Source organism: Callospermophilus lateralis, chromosome 2 (genome assembly GCF_048772815.1).
Source record: "Callospermophilus lateralis isolate mCalLat2 chromosome 2, mCalLat2.hap1, whole genome shotgun sequence".
Classification (NCBI taxonomy): Eukaryota; Metazoa; Chordata; class Mammalia; order Rodentia; family Sciuridae; genus Callospermophilus; species Callospermophilus lateralis.
The window spans coordinates 200,865,625-200,888,186 of NC_135306.1; the positions used below are offsets into that span (position 1 = coordinate 200,865,625).

The following is a 22,562-nucleotide window of genomic DNA, read 5'->3' on the forward strand; positions in this document are numbered from 1 at the left end:
CTACTTCCGCCATACGCAGGGACGCACCTTCCGGCTTAGGTCCTCCTAGGCGGCCGAAGTCGGCTGTTCTGACGGCTCGGAGTTTCCGGAAGTGCAGCATTGCAGGCTTCCGGTACGGGTAGGGAAAAATGGCGGTGTTCACCGTGCTCCCGACTGTGGCGCGGGTGAGAGAACGGAGGTTCTAAGGTCCCGGGCGGGTGGCAGCTGGGACTGAATTTCGTCGTCTTCTGTGATCGTGGAGGTTGTAGGGAGCGTTTAATTGCCCGATCGCCCAGATCAGGGGCACTTCCAAAGCGTGGTCTATCCTACAGCTTAGGAGATTCAGGTCGCTTCCATCCTTTGGGGAGCCCTCGATGTGCTCGACTGGTAATACTTGGTGATGTCTGGTTGAATGGTCAGTTATCGTGCGAGACTGACCCAGTCAGATCTCACCTAGCCCCATGCAGAGGTAGACCAGCTGTCTGTGGGTGCGCCCGTAATTACCTACCAGTTTTTAAGCGCCTGTCGTGCTTTCACCATAGTACCTTGAGCTCTTTATTTTTTTTAATGTAGGCATTCACCACTATAAGACTTACTCATAGTGCTGTTTTTATTGCATCTCATAATATTTTGTATATTGGGTTTTTATACTTTTAAATTTGCCTATTTCTTCTTTGACCTTTTGGTTGTTCAAGAGTATACTGTAGCCAGGTGAGGTGGAGCAAGCCCTTAATCCAAGCTTCTCCGGAAGCTGAGGCAGGAGGATCGAAAGTTCGAGGCCAGCTTGGGCATTTAGCAAGACCTTACCTCTAGAGAATAAAAAATAAAAACAAGGGCTGAAGATGTAGTTCCGCGGTAGAGCGCCCCCTGGATTCAGTCCCCAGTAGTGGAGGCAGTTAGTTTAGTTTCCACATACTTGTTAATTTCCCAGATTTCCTTCTGCTACTGATTTGCAGTTTTATTCCTGTGCAGTTGGAAAAGATACTTGGTATGATTTGTCTTCTTAAATTTAAGAATGTTAAGATTTGTTTTGTGATATAGCTTGTGATTTATCTTGGGGAATATTCATTTCCCTGTGCACTGAGAGGAATGTGTATTGTGTTGTTGGATGGAATGTTCACATATGTCTGTTGGTGACACTTGTTTTACAGTGTTATTCAATTCCTCTATTTTCTTTTTGATCCCCTGCTTGGATGGTTTGTCCATTTTTAAAAGTGGGGTATTATCCTTTGTTGCTATTTTTTCCCCTTCAGTTCTACCAATGTTTGCTTCATATATTTGGATGCTGTAATGTTAGGTGCTTATATGTTCATAATTATTATATCATTATTATATCATCATTATTATTATTATTGTTTAACAGCTTTGTCTTATGACAGTTTTTTTTTAAATATCCATTTTTTTTAGGTGTAAATGGACACAACACAGTGCCTTCATTTTTATGTGGTGCTGAGGATCGAACACGGGTCCTGCCTGTGCTAGGGGAGTGCTCTACTGCTAAGCCACAATCCCAGCCCCTTATGACAATTTTTGACCAAGTGTTTTCTTTTCCTGATATCAGTGCTCTCTTGGATGCCATTTGTATGAGGTATCATTTTCCATCCTTTCACTGTATTTATCCGTATGTGTCCTTAAAGCTAAAGTGAGTCTTTTATAGACAGGTTATTGTTGGAGTTTGGGTTTCTTTCTTTCTTTGTTTGTTTTGGTATTCGGGATTGAACTCAGGGGCACTTGACCACTGAGCCACATTCTCAGCTCTATTTTGTATTTTATGTAGAGACAGGGTCTCACTGAATTGATTAGCACCTTGCTTTTGCTGAGGCAGGCTTTGAACTTGCGGTCCTCCTGCCTCAGCCTCCTGAGCCACTGGGATTACAGGTGCCACTGTGCCTGGCTGGAAGTTGGGTGTCGTTTGTTTGTATGTGTGTTTTATTTTGTTTTCATCTGTTGGATCACTTCATATCTTTTGATTAAGAAGTTTAATCCATCTACATTTAATTACTGTAGGTATTACTATAAGGAAGGAGTTGTCATTTTTTGTTTTCCATCTTGTAGCTCTTTTGTCCCTGTTTTCCACTTCTTGCTGTCATCCATTGATTTTTTTTTTTTTCCTACTCTTGATTTGATTTCTCATTTTCTTTTGTGTGTCCTCTATAGGTGTTTTCTTTGTGGTTACCAGTGGGGTTACATGAAACGTCTTCTAACAATCTATTTTAACCGGATAATTTAATTTCACTTTCATACAAAAACTCTGCTCTTTTACTTCCCCCTTTTGTGTTATTGAGGTCACAAGTATACTTTTTAAAAAATATGTATTTTTTTAGTTGTAGGTGGATACAATACCTTTATTTTATTTTTATGTGGTGCTGAGGATCAAACCCAGTGCCAAGTGAGTGCTCTACCACTGAACCACAGCCCCAGTCCACAACATATACTTTTTTATGTTATATATCCATTAATATTTTTATAGACTCAGTGTTTTTTATACATTTTATATTTAATTTCTACATCAGAATGAAAAGTGATTTACAAAGGGATCCTCTTGTAGTTCCAGTTTTTTGGGAGGTTGAAAAAGGAAGATCCTAGAACCCAGGAGTTCAAGACTAGCCTGGGCAACCTAGCAGGACCACTTCCCCCAATAAAAGTGATTTCCATCCATTTACAGTGTTAACTTTTGGGGGCAGGGAAGGGGAGTACTGGGGATTGAACCCATGGGCACTTTACCACTAACCTACATTCCCCAGCCCTTTTTTATTTTGAGAAACAGTCTCCCTAAGTTGCCCAAGCTGGACTTGAACTTGCCGTCCTCCTTCCTCTGCCTCCTGAGCTGGAATTACAGACATATGCTAGTGTGCCCAGACAGCCAGTATTTTTTATCATTCTATGTATTAACTTTACCAGTGAGTTTTATACTTTCATATGTTATTGTTTTACTATCCAGCATATTGTCATTTCTACTTGACAGGATGTTAAGTATTTCTCTGTTCAGCATGTCTTTTTTTTGTGTGTGTGATTACAGGGATTGAACCCCAGGGTCTTGTGCATGTGAGGCAAGCACTCTACCAACTAAGCTGTATCCCCAGCCCATGTTCAGCATTTCTTATAAGTCAGATTATAAATCAGGAATAGTGGTGATGAAGTCTCCTAGTTTTCATTCATCTTGGAATATCTTTACTTCACCTATACATTTTTTTTTTTTTTCAATTGGGGATTGAACCCAGGGGCACTGAGACACATCCCCAGCCCCTTTTTGTATTTTATTTAGAGATAGGATCTCGCTAAGTTGCTGAGGCTGGCTTTGAACTCTCAGTCTTTCTGCCTCAACCTCCTGAGCTACATGATGACAGGCATGTTCCACTACTCATGGTTTCACCTATACTTTTGAAGGACAGTTTACCAGATGTAGTTTGTTTGGTCAGTATTTTGTTTTTCTTTCAGCATTTTAAAATTATCACCCCACTTCTAGCCTGCAATATTTCTGTTAAGAACTCCTGATAGTCTTATGGGGGATTCTTTCTTGTTGCTTGCAAGATTCTTTCATCTTTGATTTTTGATAATTTCTTTTTGGAAAAACAATTTTTTTTTTTTTTTTTTTTTTAATACTGGGGATTGAACTCAGGTTCGCTCAACCACTGAGCCACATCTCCAGCTCTATTTTATATTTTATTTATAGACAGGGTCTCACTAAGTTGCTTAGCACCTCGAGATGCTGAGGCTGGCTTTGAACTCGCAATCCTCCTATCTCAGCCTCCCAAGCTGCTGGCATTATAGTTGTGCGCAACTTCACCCAGCAAAACAATTATTTTTAATTAACAAAGGATATAAACGTGAACTTGAGAAGCATACTTTTTTTTAATTTAAAGCTATTGATGGCTACAAAGATAACACAAATATATATATGTAATTTTTAAATATTTACTTTTTAGTTGTAGTTGAACACAATATCTTTATTTATCTATGTGGTGCCGAGGATCGAACCCAGGGCCTCGCATGTGTGAGATAATCGCTCTACCGCTGAGCCACAACCCCAGCCCAACAACACAAATATAGTGTAGTATAAATTTTCAGTAGTAATTTATACTTAGTACTGCACAATTGCCTAGGACTTATGGATCTATGCCATGCCTAATATTGCTCCATTTCTGAAATGCTGCCTTGATACTAACGGGAAAAAAAAAGTGGATGAACTAGGTATAGTGCTGCCTGCCTGTAATAACAGCTAACTCAGGAGGCTGAGGCAGGAGGATTGCAAGTTCAAGGTCAGCCTCAGCAACTTAGTAAGGGTTTCTCAAAAAAAAATTTTTTTTAAAGCATGAAATTTGGCCAGAATGAGAGATCCAAATTATTAGAACAATTTCCCCACACTGATGATGATAATCCTCCCCATCCTCTTTAATTTTTATAGAAATTGCTCAGCCAGTTGTGTTACTGTAAGTAACATTAGTCTGCTTATCATGACCAGCACCTATGGCCCAGTAGTAAATATCCCAGTCATTGCTTTAACACAACTTCGACAAGCTCAGGAAGATGATGTTCGAACAAAATGAGAATTTCAGTTAATAGTATTTAAGAATGAAGCTAAATACAATAATTGAATTGAAAAAATTCACTAGAGGTGTTCAAGGACGCACTTGATGGAACAGAAGAACGCACAGACTAAGACTAGCCATTTGAAATTACTGCATCAGAGGAACAGAATTTTAAGAAGAAAGAGAAAAGAAAATGTAGGGGACTTAAAAAACATCATCAAGCAGAAAGTAGGAATCCCTGCCTCAGTGTATACCAGAGTCCTTTAAAGGGCTTGTTAAAAATGCATTTTCCAGGTATTAGAGATTCTGATCCAAAATGTTTAGGATGGGGCTTCAGAAACTAAATTTTCTATATGCTATATTCATTTGCTTGGGCTACCATAATAAAACACCTCTGTCAGAAAGTGGCTTAAACAACAAATTTATTTTCTCTAGGTTTCAGAGACCTAAGGTCCAAGATCAAGATGTTGGTTGGTTTGATTTCTCTAGAGGCCTGTCTGGCTTTTAGATGGCACTGTCTTGTTGTGTCCTCTGGTCTTTCTTTGTTCATGCACATTTCCTCGTGTCTTTTCTGACTGTACACAGTTTGGTTATAATATATCTTGGTGTGAACTTTTCTGGGTATGTGCTAGTTAGGGTCTCTTGGACTTCTTGAATCTAGATACCCATTTCCCCCAAAATTTGGAAGTTTTCAGCCATTATTTATTTAAATAAGATTTCTGCCTCTTTTTAGACTCTCATAATGTGAACATTGGTCTGCTTGATGGTGTCCTCTAAGTCCCCTATGTTTTCTTTACTCTTTCTTTTTAAAATTCTGTTCCTCTGATATAGTAATTTCAAATGGCCTGTCTTAATTTGTTGGTTCTTCCACTTGATCAAGTGTGCCCTTGAACACTTCTAGTGAATTTTATCAATTCAGTTATTGTATTTAGCTTCAAATAACTGAAATTCTCATTTTGATCAAGCAACATCCTCCAAACATCTTTGTGACAGTCATTTTGAATTTCATTTGGTGGTTTATATACCTCTGATTCTCTAGGGTCAGTTTCTGGAGACTTATTTTGGTCCTTGGGATTGAACCATGTTCCCCTGTTTATTCTTCTACTTTACAAATTTTCATCGGCATATGTGCATTTAAAAAGCATCCTCCTCTTCTGGTCTATGTGGATTGGCTTAGTTCAAGGAAAGACCTTATCAGTCAGCCTGGTTAAAGATTCTAGGGGCTTCAGTCCTTTTCTGTGGATGTGTCTTTTTCTAGACTTAATGGGTATAAATTTTCCAATTCAAGTACTTCACAGTTGTTTTTTTTTTCAGGCATTCATGATTTCTTGTTCCCTCTGATATCTGAGTGTGATGCTTGGAACTACTGCAAGTTGCTCAGCTCTCTTATTTTCATTGGTCCCTGGACTTCTCTGGTATGCCAGGGCTGCCAGTGCTCTGGGTTAGGCAAGACAGAAACCAGTCTCCCACGCAGCTCCCTAAAAAGCCTTTCTCTAGATTGTATCCTTTGGGAGATTAGGGACCATACCATCTGTGTATCCTCAGCTTTCAACACAGTTGAATGACTAGAATACAAACTGTACTGTAAGACTTTTAAAGGAATGTAAAGGAAAGAGAAAATATTTCTGCTGGGACAATTTCTGGAAAGATTGGCTAAGATGTGTTTTGCAGTTCTATTTGGAAGACTGTTTATCCTCTCTGAGCCTTGAATTCCTGGATTCCTCAGATTCCTGGATTCCTAGACTGTAAAGTAAGGACAATATCAGCACAGCTTCCCCACAACTAAATAAAAATATAATTGAGCACCTACTGCAGCACCCAGCACAACTGTAAATGTTGGCTAAATGACAGTGATGATAGTCTTGGTTATTTTAAAGATGTTTGTGGTTGGTTTTTTTCAGATGCTGCCAAGGCTCAGCCTGTTGTCTCCTTCGCTCAGTGTGACATCATTCAGACGCTTCTACAGAGGTGACAGCCCAACAGATTCTCAAAAGGACTTGATTGAAATCCCTTTGCCTCCTTGGCAGGAGAGAACTGATGAATCCATAGAAACCAAAAGAGCCCGCCTGCTGTATGAGAGCAGAAAGAGGGGGATGTTGGAAAACTGCATTCTCCTTAGGTAGGGGCACAGCACCCTGGGTGTCAATTCTCTTTGACTGGAGGTAGTCTTTGTAACCTCTCTCTTTCTTGTTTTTAGCCTCTTTGCTAAAGAATATCTGCATCACATGACGGAGAAGCAGCTGAACCTCTATGATCGCCTGATTAATGAGCCTAGTAATGACTGGGATATTTACTACTGGGCCACAGGTACTTATCGTGATAAGCAGACTAATGTGAAAATAAGATGACTTAGCTGATTTGAGTCTGAAATTATATCCTAGGTAGTTTTTCTTTTTTTAATATTTTATTTCTTAGTTTTTGGCAGACGCAACATCTTTGTTTGTATGTGGTGCTGAGGATCGAACCCGGTCTGCACGCATGCCAGACGTGCGCGCTACCACTTGAGCCACATCCCCAGCCCCTCTAGGTAGTTTTTCTTCTTTCATTCATGTTATAGGCACTCATTTAAACACTGCAAATGTTTCCAAAATGCGCAGAATTTTTTATCAGTTAAAGTTCTTTGGTTGCAAGAGAGAGAAACTTACTATAACTTAAGCAAAAGGGGAACTTAGAGCTGGGTGCTGCGGCACACACCTGTAATCCCAGAGGCTCAGAAGAAAGAGGCAGGAAGATTGAGAGTTCAAAGCCAGTCTCAGCAGCTTAGCAAGGCCCTAAGCAACTCAGTGAGCCCCTGTCTCTAAATAAAATATAAAAAGGGCTGGGGATGTGGCTCAATGGTAAAGTGCCCCTGGTTTTAATCCCCAGTACCAAAAAAAATAAAGAGAACTTAGTGGAAGCATAGGTGAAGCTCACGGATCAAAGGGAAGATTGAAGAACCACCAGGCTGGGAATGGAGAAAAACTGTTACTAGTCCCAAGTCCGGCTGCTTATCATAGGACAGGCGAGTTAAGTTGAGAGATGAGATATTAAGGCAAAAAAGGCAACTATTTGAAAAGCTGACTGATAGAGAAGTGGGAAGATAGTCATTCAAAGTAAATCTTGATGCTCAGGGCTAGCATTTGCATTTCTAAAGGGGAGTTTTAAGGAAATGAGAACAAACAGGTGCAAATAAAATCAAGAAGTTATTTTTGAACTGCAGGCCACTGTGTCACGAGTGTCTCCTATCTCTGGTTGATGCTGTCTGGACCTCCCAAGGTTCCTGTAACACTCAGTTTCTTGTTGCTGTGGACAACTATCTTAAGCTCTACATAGATAGACCATAAGTTTCAGACCTGCCTATGAGCCAGAATTCAGGTTGTTTAAAGGCTGTGTTTATGTCCATTCTGTGTTCTATGATATTACTGGTGCGTTATTAAAAAGTCATGAGTTCCATATTCCGCCTGAATTGCTGCTCCTTCATCCTCAGCATGTTGAAGCTTTATCTGTCCTGTCCGTTATTTCCATTAACTATCGCTCAGTTACACAGCTACATCTAGCTAAGAGGAAGAAATAATATAGTCTATTCCAAGCACCTAACTACACGGGGGCTTTTGTTATCAATGAAAATAGGAGAATGGATATTAGGTGACATCTCCATTTGTGCTACACCCTGGGTATCTTGTTTCTGTGTCTTAGTACAGTCATGTACTGTATAACTTTTCTGTATGAGTAGTTCATAAGATTATAATCTAGGTTAAGTATACACTTTGCCATCTAGGTTTGTATAAGTACTCTTCATGATTTCCCAGTAGTAAAGTCACCTACTGACACAGTTCTCAGAACATATGTCTGTCATTAAGCAATGTGTGACTATTAATATCAGGAAATTGAAGCCATCCTGTAAGTTCTAAGTATGAAGAATGAGTGTAGAAGCTTATGTGATTAACTATTGGAAAGCCCACAAAGCCTGAATTATTTACTCTGGCCCTTTACAGTACAGGTGTGTTGACTTAATATAATACATTTGAGGTCCATCCATGTTGTTATTTATATCATTAATTCATTCTTTTGTATTGTTGTGATATTCTGGTATGTGGGTATTCCACAGTTTATTTATCCATTGATCAGTTGAGAGACGTTGGAGTTCTTTCCAGTTGTAGGCATTACCAATAAAGCTGCCATAAACAATTGCATACAGATTTTGTGAACATAAGTTTTAGTTGTTCTTGAGTAAATACCCAGGAGAAGGCTTACTGGATCATAAAGTAAGTGTATGTTTAAATTTGTAATGTCTTTTGTAATAGACCAGATAGTAAATATTTTAGGCTATGTAGTCTCTATTGTAATTCCTTAACTGCATTTTAGATTTCATATAATTTTCATGTCATGAAGTAATCTTCTTTTGATTTTTTTTTTTCTCTCCAGCCATTTAATAATTATTCTTAGCACACAGGCCATTACAAAATTAGGCTGTAAACCTTAGTTTCTCGCCTTCTCTGTTAAGTGAAAGAAGCCAGATTCAAGGAGTACCTATTGTGTGATTGTGTTTATATGATTTTCTGGAAAAAGCAAAACATTAGGAACAGAAAACAGAATCAATGATTACCAGGGACTGGATGTGAAGGAAGGGATTGATGCTCTTCATTTTCATCAATTCTTCATGTTACCAGCATTTTGGTTATTCACCATTCCCAGAAATATATAGTGGAAAGAACTACAGTGATGTTTTAATTGCCATGTTTCTAATAACTAAGAATATTGAGGATCTTTTCAAGCATTTATTTACCATTGTATACATCTTTGTTGATGCTTCTCTTCGGATATCCTACCACCATTACCATTTTTATTAAATTGTGTGGTTTGTTTTCTTATTGAGTTGAGGATTCTTGCGTTACTTTGATTTCAAATCTTTTATCAGATATGTGTCTTGCAAATATTTGTCTTTTCATTTTCTTAACAATGTAATGGAGCAGTTTTTAATTTGGTATAGTACAATTTTAATGGATTGTGGCTTGTGTGTGTGTGTGTGTGCACACATGTGTGTGTGTGTGCACGTGCACATGCTATGGATTGAACCTGGGGGCTTTTACACTAAGCTACATCTCCAGATCTTTTCATTTTAATGATTAATTTATTTAATTTGGGGGAGTCCTGGGGATTGAACTCAGAGGCATTCTACCACTGAGTCATATTCATGCCCTTTTTTTTGTATTTTATTTAGAGACTGGGTCTCATGAGTTGCTAAGTGCCTTTCCATTGCTGAGGCTGACTTTGAACTTGCAATCCTCCTGCCTCATCCTCCTGAGCCACTGGGATTACAGGCGTGCATGACAGCGCCCAGCTTTTTATTTCATTTTGAGATAAGGTCTCACTGAGTTCCCAAGATGGCTGCAAACTTAGGATCCTCCTACAGTAGCTACCGGAGTAGATGGAATTACAGGCATGCATCACAACACCAGCTTGGTTTTTGCTTTTGATATTATTAGAAGAACTCTGCCAGTCTAAAGTCACAAAGATTTTCTCTTCTAAGAATATTAAAGCTGTTTGATTTTTTTTTTTTTAATTTCTTTTCTTTTTTTTTTTTTCCTGTGCTGGGGATGGAAGCCAGGGCCTCAAGTATGCAAGTCAGTCATCCTAGTTTCTTATTTTAAGACAGGGTCTTGCTAAGTTACTCAAACTGACCTTGAACTTGAGTTACTCCTTCCTCTGCCTTCTGAGTAGCTGGGATTATTGGTGTGTACCATCAGACCAAATCTTATTTTTGCTTTAAGAAATAAAATCCCTAGGCTCAATCCCTGGTACCACCAAAAAAAAAAAAAAAAATCTACTTGGATTTTGATTGCGGTTGTGTGAAGTTAATAATTTTTGATTTGCAAAGATATTACTGCATTTATTTAGGTCTTTTTGAATTTCTTTCATCAGTGTACCAGTTTTATACAATCATCCAAACTGAAAGGTTTAAAGCAATTGACATTTATCTTAACAATTTCTCTGGGCCTGGAATCCAGGCTTTATGAGGTTGCAGTCAAGGTGTCAGCCCATGGTCCAGTCTCATCTGGAGGCCTTACTAGGGAGGGGTCTGCTTTCATTCTCATCTTGGTATTCTGGTGTTGGCAGGCTTCAGTTCCTCACGGACTTTTCCATTGAGGGTCTCAGTTTTTTGCTAGGAAGTCACCCTCCATTTCTTGTCACAAAAACCTCTCCATAGGCATCAGCAGAGCATGAGAGATTAGAGAGAAATGAGTCCTCCAACAAGATGGAAGCCACCATGTTCTGAACCTAAACACAGAAGTGACATTCCAACACCTTTGCCTTGTTCTGTTGGTTAGAATCAAGTCATTAGGTGGCCCACACTCTAGGGGAGTCTAGGAGGCAGAGATCAGTAGGGGCCCATAGCATTCAGTGTTTCATGGTTCTCACCATATTTTGTTGATTTATATCTAGATATTTCATGTATTTTGGGTTTTATTAGAAATTGTACTTTTTGGTACTGGGAATTTAACCCAGGGGCACTTTACCACTGAGCTACATTCTCAGACCTTTTCAATTTTTTGAGGCAGGTGAGGCTGACTTTGAATTTGTAAAGTTCAAAACTCCTGCCTCAGCCTCCTGAGTTACTGGAATTATAGGGGTGTGCCACCACATTCAATTATAAAGCGTACTTTATTTTTTTTTTCAATTTCAATTGTTTATTGCTAGAATGTAGAGAAACAATTGATTTTTTTTTAATATCGATTCATATCTAAGGCCTTACCAAACGTAGTATGGAAGTTTCTTTGTACATACTTTGTGGTTTTCTATGGAGATGGTCAGTGCCATGTGTGAATAGAGGTAGTTTTTTTTTTTTTCCCTTTCCAATCTATATGCCTTTTATATGTTTTTCTTGCTTTATTATTGCACTGTCTAGAACCTCAGGTATCATGTTGAATACCAGTGGTGAGAGCAAGTGTCTTTGCCTGTTCCAACTTTAATATCCAGACCCAGTCTAACACCTTTGAGTGTGTTAGCTGTAGATTAGTTGTAAATGTCTTTTATCAGATTGAAAAAATTTCCTTCTGTTTCTAGTATATTGAGTATTTTATCATGAGTGGATGTTGAATTTTGTGAAGTGCTTTCTGTGCACCTATTGTGATGATCATTTCTTTAGTGATGTGATGTTTTCCCCTAAGTTTACTAATATGATAAATTGTTGACTGATTTTCAAATCCTGAGCCAGTCTTGCATTCCAAGGATAAATATCACATAGTAGGCTGGGGAGTAGGCTGGGGATGTGGCTCAAGCCACACTCGCCTGGCATATGTGGGGCGCTAGGTTCGATCCTCAGCACCACATAAAAAAAATAAATAAATAAAGATGTCGTGTCCACTGAAAAATAAATATTAAAAAGTTCTCCCTCTCTCTCTCTCTCTCTCTCTCTCTCTCTCTCTCTCTCTGTCTCTCTCTTTTTAAAAAAATATCACATAGTCATGATACAGATTGCTGGATTTGATTTGCTAATACTTGAAGATCTTTGTATCTGTCTCCATTGAAGGATTTTGGTGTATAATAGTCTTTTCTTTTAAAATATATATATTTTTAGTTGTAGGTGGACACAATACCTTTATTTTATTATTTTTATGTGATGCTGAGGATTGAACCCAGTGCCTCAAGCATGCTAGGTGAGCGCTCTACCTGTGAACCACAACCCCAGCCCCGTGTGTAGCAGTCTTGTAATGTTGTCATCTGGTTTTGATCAGAGTAGTGCTATCTTGACAAAATGAAGTACTCTTTCCTCTTCCATTTTCTAATGTAAAATGTGTAGAATTAGTGTTATCTCCTCCTTAAATTGTTTGATAGAATTTGCTAATGACACTATGTGGGCCTGGGATTATCTTTGATGGAAATCTTTTAACTGTAAAGTAAATTTTTGTTGTTTTTTCTTGATAATGGAGATTAACTGATTATGGTTATTTCTTCTAGGGTGAGATTGGGTAATTGTCTTCCAAATATTTGCCATTTCAAACATATAGACATTACATTGTTCCTAATGTTTTTTTCTCTTATGTCTGAGAAGCAGTAGTGGTATCCTTTTATTTCTATTGTTAGAAATTTGTGAGTTTCCCCCCCTTTTTTTTTTGATCAGTCTCTGTCAGAAGTTGTCATCTTATTTGTCTTTTCAAAGAAGTAGCTGTTTATTTCATTTATTTTTCCTTTATTGTTTCTGTTTTCAATTTCATTGATTTTTGTATTCTTTCCTTTCTTTTGCTTGCCTGGGGCTTAATTTTCTTTTTCTAGTTTTTTTTTTTTAATAACTTTTACCTCTTTTTTTTTAATATCTTTATTTTACTTATTTTTATGTGGTACTGAGAATTGAACCCAGTGCCTCACGTGTGTGAGGCAAGTGCTCTGCCACTGAGCCACAACCTGAGCCCCTCTAGTTTCTTAATGTAATAGCTGAGCTCATTGGAGAAAGCTCATTCTTTCTCATAAGCATTTGACACCATAGATTACCCTTTAAACACTGCTTTGGTGGCATATTACATACTTTGATGTGTTATGCTTTCATTTTCCTTCAGTTTCTCTTGTGACTTTCTCTTTGACCCGGGTCAAAGAGAAAGTCACAAGAGAAATTATATTACTTAAATTATATTATTTAAACAACATACTTATAAGTACTTATATTACTTATAAGTATGTTGTTTAAATTTCAGGTATTTTCCAGACTTAGTTTTAAATCCATTTCATAACCTGAAATGTGGGTATCTTGATAAATATCCCATGTACACTTGAACATAATGTGTTTTCTACTTGGGGGTAATGTGTTCTATAAGCATCAACCAGATCAGGTTGGTTGATATTGTTCTTCAGGTGTTTTCTGAGCACTTTCTCTCACTTATTCAGGGAGTGATATCGAAGTTTCTAGCTATAACTTTAAATTTGTCTTTTGCTCCTTTTACTTCTCTCATTTTTTGCTTCTTGTATTTTGAAGCTGTGATGTTATGTGAAAATATATGCAAGATTATTGTATCTTCTTGATAAATCACTTCCTTTATCATTTATTATTAATTTTGTCTATTTTTATTGCTGATAGTGTTCCTGGTTCTGAAATGTCTGATGGTAATGTCCACTAACATTGTGTAGTGTGTCGCTTTCTGTCTATATTAGTTTTCTGTTGATACACAACAATTACCACAAACTTATCAACTTTAAACAATATCTATTTATTAGCTTTTGGTTTTGTAGGTGAGACTGAAATCAGTGTCAGACAATGTCATCTTTGTGTTAGAAAAACAAAGGTCTTATTTTCCCTGTCCTCTCACACAGTCAACAAAGATTTGAATTTAATTCTGACAATATCTACCTGGAGTTAGTGTCAGATCCCACAGGTTTGAGAGTTCAGCCTCCAGGACCATGTCCTGCCCCCTTTCCGATGCTAGTTGCAAGCCCCAGGTTATTTTACTTGTACCTGTAACTGATCAGCTATAAATCAAGAGTTCCTACAACACCCCACTTGGGTTCAGTTAATTTATGCAAGTGACTCAACAGAATTCATGGAAACAGTTACATTTCCTGGTTTGTTGCAAAGGAAATGTCAAAGGATACAGGTGGATGCAGAGGGTGAGGCATGGGAGAAGGGGGCATGGAACTTCCATGCCTTGTCCAGGCAAGCCACCCTCCAAGACCCTCTGTGTGTTCTTCGAGTCCTGTCCTTTTGGGGTTTTAAGGAGATTCATTGCATAGCCATGATTGCTAGTAGACTAGGTGGGGAAATTCAGCAAGGCCTGTCCAGATTCTTCTTGGCCTTTCTGAGTAGTGTTGTTCCTTCTAAGGTATGTGGCAGGACCCTTACTCCCAATCCCCAGAACGAGGAGGGCCTTATGACCTACTAGTGGGCAAGGGTGAGTCAGAGAATCTGCTTATGGGCAGCTCCAAGATAGAAAGGGGGAAATGTGAGTTTCTGTGGCCTGCCTTGGGAAGGGAATTTTGGCCAGGAACCAGGATTGAAAACCAAAATTCATAAATCATAATACCACACACTATCATTTTTTTGTATTTAAATTGAATTTTTGTAGACAGCAAATATCGTGTCTTTTGTATTCAATCCGATACTCTCTATCTTTTCACTGCTGTGTTTAGATCATTTATATTTATTGAATTATCAACGTGTTTGAGTTTAGATCTACTGTCTTTTTAGTTGTTTCCTGTTTCTTCTGTTCTTTGTTCCTTTCTCCTTCTGTTTCTGTGTAGTTTTTAAATTCTTTCATTTTTTTCTCCACTCTTTGGTTTCTTTATATTTCTGTCATTATTTTTAGTAATTGCCTTTGGGTCTACAGTATACATTTTTAATTAGTCACAGTCTGACCTCAAAAAATATATGAATCCTACCAGGCATGGTGGTGCATGCCTGTAATCCAACCTCCTTGGGAGGCTGAAACAGGATCACAAGTTCTAGTCTGGCCTCAGCAAGTTGACAAGACCCTGTCTCAAAATAAAAATCAAAAGGACTAAGCTGGGCATCGTGGTGGACCCCTGTAATTCCAGCAGCTTGGGAGGTTCGGGCAGGAGGATCACAAGTTTGAGTCCAGCCTCAGCAACTCCAGACAAACCCTGTCTCAGGATAAAAAATAAAACGAACTGGTATATAACCCAGTGGCAAAGCACACTTGAGCTCAATCCCCAATACCCTGTCCCCGCTGCATAAAGAAAAAGAAATATTGGGGCTGTGGTTGTTGCAGAGCGCTCACCTTGTGTGTGTGTGAGGCACTGCATTCAGTCCTCAGCACCACATAAAAATAAATAAAAGTATTGTGCCCATCTACAACTAAAAAATTTGAAAATAAAGAATAAATGGAAAAAAAAGAAATATTATATGAATCCCAGCTACTTGGGAAGCTGAGGCAGGAGGATTGTGAGTTGAGGCCATCTGGGCAGCACAGCAACACCCTGTCTCAAAAAAGGCCTGGTGCAGTAGCATGTGCCTGTAATCCCAGTGAGTCAGGACACTGAGGCAGGAGGGTGGCAAGTCTGACATTAGCCTGTGCAACTTAGTAAGACCCTATCTCAAAAAATAAAAGGGCTAGGGATGTGGCTTAGAGGTAGACCACTGGCCTAGAATATGCTCACCCTGGGTTCCATCCCCAGTACTGTAAAGAAAAGGAAATGTGACTTCGTGTGTGATGTCAAGGCTTCCCAGCACACACCAGGTCCTGCTCTCATCTCTGGTGCTCATTGTTGTACTCTGTATTTTTACCCATGCTGTAAGCGATAGCACGTTTCTATTGTTTTACTTAGGACAGTCTAACTAAGGAAAAGAATACAAAATGTATTTTATATTTTCCTTCATTTTAACTATTTCTGGAGATAATAATTTCTTTATATAAATCTGTGTTTCTGTCTGGTACCATAATCCTTCTGCCTGAAGAACTGCCTTTGATATTTCTTGTAGTACAAGTTGGCTGTTTGGAATTCTCTTGGCATTGGATATAGAGTTGTAAGTTTATGGGTTTTTTCCCCTGGCACTTTATGCGGGCACACTTCTATTTCTAGGCCGTTCGTGTGCACAGTCAAGTTGTCTTGACCTGAGTTTAGCTGCACTTGGGTTTGTCTTTGCTTCACTTCCTTTCAGTCCTCACCAGCTTCAGATTCCTACAATGTTGAAATGTGCTGCTTTCTGGTTTGCCTACTTGCAGATAAGAGGTCTATTGTACTTTTGTTTCTTTCTCTATAATGTATCTTCTTTCTGAATGTTTTCAGTATCTTATCATTAGTTTGTAGCTGTTGGAATATGATGTGTGTGTTAGTTTTCTGTCACTATCTCAGAGATGATCAACTTACAAAGAAAAGCTTTATTTAATTTAACTTATTTACATTTAAGAAATGAAGTCTTGGCTTGAGGTTTTAGCTCAGTGGTAGAGCACTTGCCTATAATGTATGCAGGCTTCCCACCCCCCAGCACCAAGAGAGGGCTTCCCAGGCTGGCTCTGAACTCCTAGACTCAAGCATCCTCCTGCTTCAGCCTCCTGAGGAGCTGGGACCGTGCACATGTTCCACCACACCTCACTTTGGAAAGGCTTATTTGGCTCACAGTTTGGGAGGTTTCAGTCCATGGTTAGTTGGCCCATTGGTTTTGGGCCTGTGGCAAGGCAGGATATGAAGGCAAGAAGCAGCCAGCAAAGCAAAGGGCTCACCATAGTCAGGAAACTGGGCAAGGGCTTGGGCAGTCAGGGAGGCTGGCTTTCCACTGTCTTCTTCAAGAGCTTGCCCCAGTGACCAGAAGACCTCCAGTGGGCCCTGCCTCTTAAAAGTTTGCGCCACCTCTCAACAGTACCTGGTGGGACAAAGCCTTTAACACATAGTGGACACTGTCCTTTGAAGAATAGATCCAGACTATAGCAATGTTTCTGGGTGTCGTTTGTTTTGGCATTTATCCTACACGGGGTTCTGTTGGATCTGTGTTTTGGTATCTTTCATTCTTGTTGGAGAATTCACTGTTATCCCTTTTGTGTCATCCATTCCCTTTTCTTTTGGGATTTCACTTGCATTTAGATTAGGCAATTTAATATCTCACAGTTTTTGGATTCTCATTTGTGTTTTTTACTCTTTGAATGTTTGCTTGGGTAGTTTGCACTGGGTGATATCTTTTGACCTATCCTCCTGATTATTTCTTTATGTCAAATCTCAGGATAAGCCTATTGAGTCAGTCTGCGTATCTATTTTTAGCATTTCTATTTGACTTTTAGAGTTTCTGGCCCCCTGTTGGAATTCTTCATCTGTCTGTACATTTTGTCTGCTTCTTCCACTAGAACCTTTAATACGAGTTATAGTTATTTTATTTCTATTTTTACTTTTGGGTTTTGGGTACCAGGGATTGACCCCCAAGGGTGCTTAACCACTGAGCCACATCTCTAGCTCTTTTTATTTTTTATTTTGAGATGGGTTTTGCTGAGTTTTGAAGCCGGCCTTGAACTTGCAATCCTCCCCAGTCACTGAGATTACAGGCATGTGCCCCCACGCCTGGCAGTCATGGTTGCTTTAAATCCCGTCTCCTAGTTCTAACATCTGAGTTCTCCTTGAGTCTGTTTCTGTTGATTTCTTTGTGTTGATAGTATATTTGTTTTGTGTGTATCATCATATTTAATTGATATTGATGTCATGGGTAAGACATTAGAGACTGTGGCTGGGGGGTTTATTATGCCTTGAAGTGGGCGTACTTCTCCTAGGCTGTTCTACAGAGGATCAAGTCAGTGGATTAGAAGACAAGCTCTCTGTTTGGGTTGGTTTGGTTTCTGAGCATCACCAGCTTCTAGTGCTCGGGGTACAAGCTGTTTCCCAGGGCATTTCTCCATATTCCTGTTCTGCCCTCAACTCTCCGTCTTCCCTGTACTTTTTGTGCCCCACACGGATGCTCTCTTTGTTTTGCCCTCCCCCAGGGGTAAATCCCTGGTGCTTTCCTCGTGGTGCTTGCTAGTCTGGGGGAGGAGTAGTTGGGAGGGCCTTCCTTCTTATCCCTGTGCAGCCTAGGCTTCAGGTCATCCGTGGGCCTGGCTCCTGGAGCTGTAGTTTTCAGTGATGCTGTCCCCTCCCAGGGGTTAGAGTTTCTTGTTGTTCTTTCACCCTTCTTCCAGTCTGCGTGGGTCCTCCCCTGCACGCTGTGGGAGACAGGGTTTTCTTGCCTGTACTTGGTCACTGGAGGCTTTTGTTCTGTAGAGAAGGAGGACCTGGCCTGGGCCTTGTGCTCTTTTACCACCTGGGCTACTCCCCCTTTATGGGCTGGGTCACTGAGGGAGCTTCCGCCAGCCTCCTGCTCCTTACCGTCTTCATCAGGAGGTGCCAGCGGAGACTTCATAGGAAGAACCCGCGAGAGGGTGCGAGCTCTCCTTGGCTGTGCGGCTCCCAGGGCTCAGGCCAGCACACACGTTCCTAGAAGTTTTACTGACTTCTTCTCATCTGTTTGGATCCCACCCAGCGTCTTCGCCCTGTGCCCTGACAGGTGAGAAGAATGGAGCAGCTTTCCCTCTGAGGGCTTCTCATTCCTTATCCATTAGTTTGGTTGCCTCGTGACCCCAGCTCTCCGACAACTTCAAGAAAAGTCATGATATTTCTCATTTTCTGGCTTTTCCTTATTGTTAACTGAACTTGATGTTCTTTCCAACTTCCTACATGCTAGGAGGAGGCCTAGATTTCTTGGGTCCCCCTTTTCCTTGAGGAGTCCATTGTCACAAAAAGCCCAGGACACTTACCAGCCCAACCCTGTGCTGAGTTGGGGGGAATCTAACTTAGTTTCAAGGAATTCCCTCCCTAGCGTTGTACTTAGTCTTGATGGGTGGGTAATTCTGGAGTGCCTTACCTAAGCTTTGCCAGTGAGAGGCTTTGTTTCTAATTGGCATCGTGTGTGTGTGTGTGTGTGTGTGTGCGTGTGTGTGTGTGTGTGTGTGTGTGTGTGTGTGTGTGTGCGTGTGTGGGTGGTAGTGCTGAGGATTGAACCCAGGACCTTGTGAATGCTAGGCAGGCACTCTACCAACTGAGCTATAGCCCCGGCCCCCCTCTAATTGGCATCTTAAGCAAAGGTGAAAGACAGACTGGCGCTGGCAGCGCACCACCTGATTGCCGCTGCTTGGCTGAGCCTGGCACTCTTGTTTTTCTGCTCTCCGTGCTGCCTTGTTGCCTGCTCACCGACATGTGGTTTTCCAGGTTCGGGTTAGTTTTATGAGTTCTAATAATCCTCCAATAAATTCCTTTGTGCTTCAGTTGCTAGAGTTATTTAGTTTTTTTCACTTATAACCAAGGACTTCTAACGGATAAAGAGCTTTTATTTGAGGGAATGTATAGAGGAAACACAATTCATTAATCCCTCTTTGCAATGGGGAATACATTTCAGGATCCCAGTGGAGGCCTGAAACTAGGTAATACCGAATCCTGGATAGCCTATGTTTTCCCTATGTGCTCTGCGGTGTCGCTGCATAGTACCAAAGTTAATCTGTCCTCCTGAGTTTTATGCCCTGGTGCCTCCTTTGTATCACTACATTTATCCTTTGGGGTCATTATTAAGTAAATAGAAATTTACAGTCAATCTGAAAAGAACAGCTACTGAGTGACTGATGGGTGGGTATAGCATGGATACACTGGATAAAGGGTGATTCATATCTAAGGTGGGCTAGAGCAAGATGATATGAGATTTCATCATGCTACTTGGCATAACATGCAATTTAAAACTTATGAATTGGGCTGGGGATGTGGCTCAAGCGGTAGCGCGCTCGCCTGGCATGCTTGCGGCCCGGGTTCGATCCTCAGCACCACATACAAACAAAGATGTTGTGTCCGCCAAAAACTAAAAAATAAATATTAAAAAAATTCTCTCTCTCTCTCTCAAAAAAAAAAAAAACAACTTATGAATTGTTTATTTCTGGAACTTTCCATGTAATATTTCTGACAGGTAACTAAAACCATGGATAATGAAACTATAGGACATGTGGGACTACTGTACGCAGAAAACAACTGACAGACTAAATGTAAAGCAAAATAGTAGAGCCAAAATTGAGCAGGTCTAGAGTCAGCAAATTTGTTCATAGAGAACCAGATAGTAAATGTTTTAATCTTGCAGCCATATGCTGTCACCACATTCAGTTCTGCTATTGTAATGCAAAAGAAAAAAGAAACCTATAGATCACGTGCAAATAAATAGGAGTGGCTGTTTTCATATAACTGTTTACAAATAGAGGCTGACATGGTTTGTCACCCCTGGTGTAGTTTAATGTTACATATATTTAGTGGAATGGAGACAGTCTGTATATCTATCTGTGGTTCCTGGCCAAGGCCAGAGTTTCAAGTTTTAAGATCTTTAGTCTGAGCTGATGCCTGTAATCCCAGCAGCTCAGGAGGCTGAGGCAGGAGGATCACAAGTTCAAAGCTAGCCTCAACAAAAGCGAGGTGCTAAGCAACTCAGTGAGACCCTGTCTCTAAGTGAAATACAGAATAGGGCTGAGGATGTGGCTCAGTGGTTGAGTGCCCCTGAGTTCAATCCCAGTACAAAAAAAACTTTAGTCTGAGCATTGGCTGCTTGTGGCATAATTCTTTCTGCCCACTATTCTCTTGCAGAAGCAAAACCAGCCCCAGAAATATTTGAAAATGAAGTCATGGCACTGCTGAGAGACTTTGCTAAAAACAAAAACAAAGAACAGAGACTGCGTGCCCCAGATCTTGAATACCTCTTTGAGAAGCCACGTTGAATTGTGAACTGTGCACCACTGCCTGCCCTGGGACTCTGGCTGTGGACGGTAACCACTTATGACACTGGCCTCAGCTTCCTGTTGCTCTTAGACATTTCCCCCTCAAGTGATGGACACATCTCTCTCCCAGGACAGACATGTAAATGTGCACTGTGACTCGCACTGACATTTTTTTGTTGGACTCTGAGCCTGTAATATAGTTTGTCAGTGCTGTGGGCACTCAGCCTGCTTTGTCTGGCTGCTGTAGTGCAGATCTGCCACAAGAGGGCACTGTAGGAGAGGCGACTGCGCCTTGCTTTTCTCCCGCCCCAGGTGTGCTCAGTGAAAGGCCTTAGCCAGGCTGTGCTGAATGAAAAGCTGCCCTCCCACCCCTTCACCCCAGTGGCCCTGGGCTTTGTAGAAGTGAAGTGCCCCCTTCCAACCAGGGATGATCCTTTCTGCCCCCTGAGTGGAACCCGTCAAAGACACAGCGGGCAGAATGAGGGCAGCATGCGGGAGTGGCGTGGGCCTAAGAGTCAACGTCTTCATCATCAGATTTCTTTTAAAACGTGCACTTTGTAAGTTGAAAGATCATGAATATTAAAGGATATTGAAAAAAGGAAATTGACGGTTTTCTAACTCACAATTATTTTCATTTTGTCTATTCTCATATAACCCATAGTCATGTTTATGGAGTTTTGCAAGGTCATAATCATAGGTTTTCTTTCCAAGTAACCCTTTCCCCCTCATTTCTGTAGTCTTCACAATTATTTTAGTCAAATAGTAACAATACATTACATGCAGTAGTTAGAATGAATTAGTTGGGAGTGTTTAGTTCTGAAACCTCTGCAGAGAGCTCTGTGCTGCTAGAGGTGGTCTCGTGGAGGGGCTTTGCCCTCAGACCTGCTAGAACTGAGTCAGGCACTCAGACTGGCTGGGAGCATCTAAGTGTTGGCCAGAAGATGGCCAGAATTGATAAGCACAGAGCTGCGTGGAGGAAGTACATTCCCAGCATTGTTGAGTTCCGTGAATCCCTTGGAGCCTCCGCGTGGGTCTGGCTCCCCCTTTAGTGGCCCTAGCCAGGGAGGGAACCAGCCCTTACTTACCCCATCTCATGGAAGCTGCATAGTGCTCCCACAGACACATGGTGCTGGGCTGGGTGGGGGTGGGGGGGTGAGTAATCTACAAGTTCAGGTAGTTAGTCAAAAGCCAGAATTTACTGTAATCCAGCCTGCCTACATAGCTTGTGAACTTTTTGCTAAAAGTCTTTACCTTATTGCTGAAAATTTAGTAGAAATCTGCACTTGGGAAACTTGGGGAAGAAACTAAGTTCTGAGATATGACCTCTATCACGGGCTGGAAGGCCACTAAGTGCTCCTGAAGAGAGTAGCTCTGAACCTGGCCACCCAGGTAGCTTTTGTTGGCCAGAAACTGCAGTGCACTGGTCGGAAGTTCAGATCCTGACTCTATTGCTTACCGCTGGCCAAGCTAATGGAGTTTCCTCATCTGTGAACCTGGACACAGTAATCCTGCCTGTCTTGGATAGGTGAGATCAGATGAGATGAAACACACACTCTCTTTTGTGGCACCTAGCACACAGCATGCACTTGGAACACGTGAATGTGAGCATTTGGTCCTGGCTTCTGCCTGAGACGAGAACCTGTGCCCAAACACAGATTGCCTGGCATATCTTCAGTGAGGTCAACATAGGGACAGGCAGCGCAGTCTCATCTGCAGGTCAGAAAGCTGAGCCTATTAAAGTAACCACAGAGGATTCTAACCAGCTGCTGAAAACTGGAAACAAAACAGATCTTGGTGACAACAGGTCCTTTGATGGAAAAATCTAGCACTCTCACCTAAGCGAGGATGGGGAATGAGACTTGGAAGGTAG

At 40.7% G+C, this 22,562-nt stretch overlaps 1 protein-coding gene across 2 annotated transcripts; it reads left to right on the forward strand.

The window, feature by feature from the left end:
- Nucleotides 1-59: 59 nt before the first annotated feature.
- On the forward strand, nucleotides 60-21,295 carry Sdhaf2 (succinate dehydrogenase complex assembly factor 2). Of its 2 annotated transcripts, none has more exons than XM_076847319.1 (4): nucleotides 60-164; nucleotides 6,410-6,627; nucleotides 6,706-6,815; nucleotides 20,562-21,295. In XM_076847319.1, the coding sequence occupies exons 1-4, from the start codon at nucleotides 129-131 to the stop codon at nucleotides 20,690-20,692; spliced, it is 495 nt and encodes a 164-aa protein (XP_076703434.1). In that variant the 5' UTR covers nucleotides 60-128; the 3' UTR covers nucleotides 20,693-21,295. The 2 variants fall into 2 exon arrangements, with proteins under 2 accessions (XP_076703434.1, XP_076703435.1); XM_076847320.1 differs by lacking the exon at nucleotides 60-164 and adding an exon at nucleotides 6,157-6,258.
- Nucleotides 21,296-22,562: the final 1,267 nt, after the last annotated feature.

Coding starts and splice junctions, on each gene's coding strand:
- Sdhaf2 (XM_076847319.1), top strand. CDS start 129: ATGGCGGTGTTCACCGTGCTCCCGACTGTGGCGCGG. Junction 165..6,409: donor TGCTCCCGACTGTGGCGCGG/GTGAGAGAACGG, acceptor GGTTTTTTTCAG/ATGCTGCCAAGGCTCAGCCT. Junction 6,628..6,705: donor GAAAACTGCATTCTCCTTAG/GTAGGGGCACAG, acceptor TCTTGTTTTTAG/CCTCTTTGCTAAAGAATATC.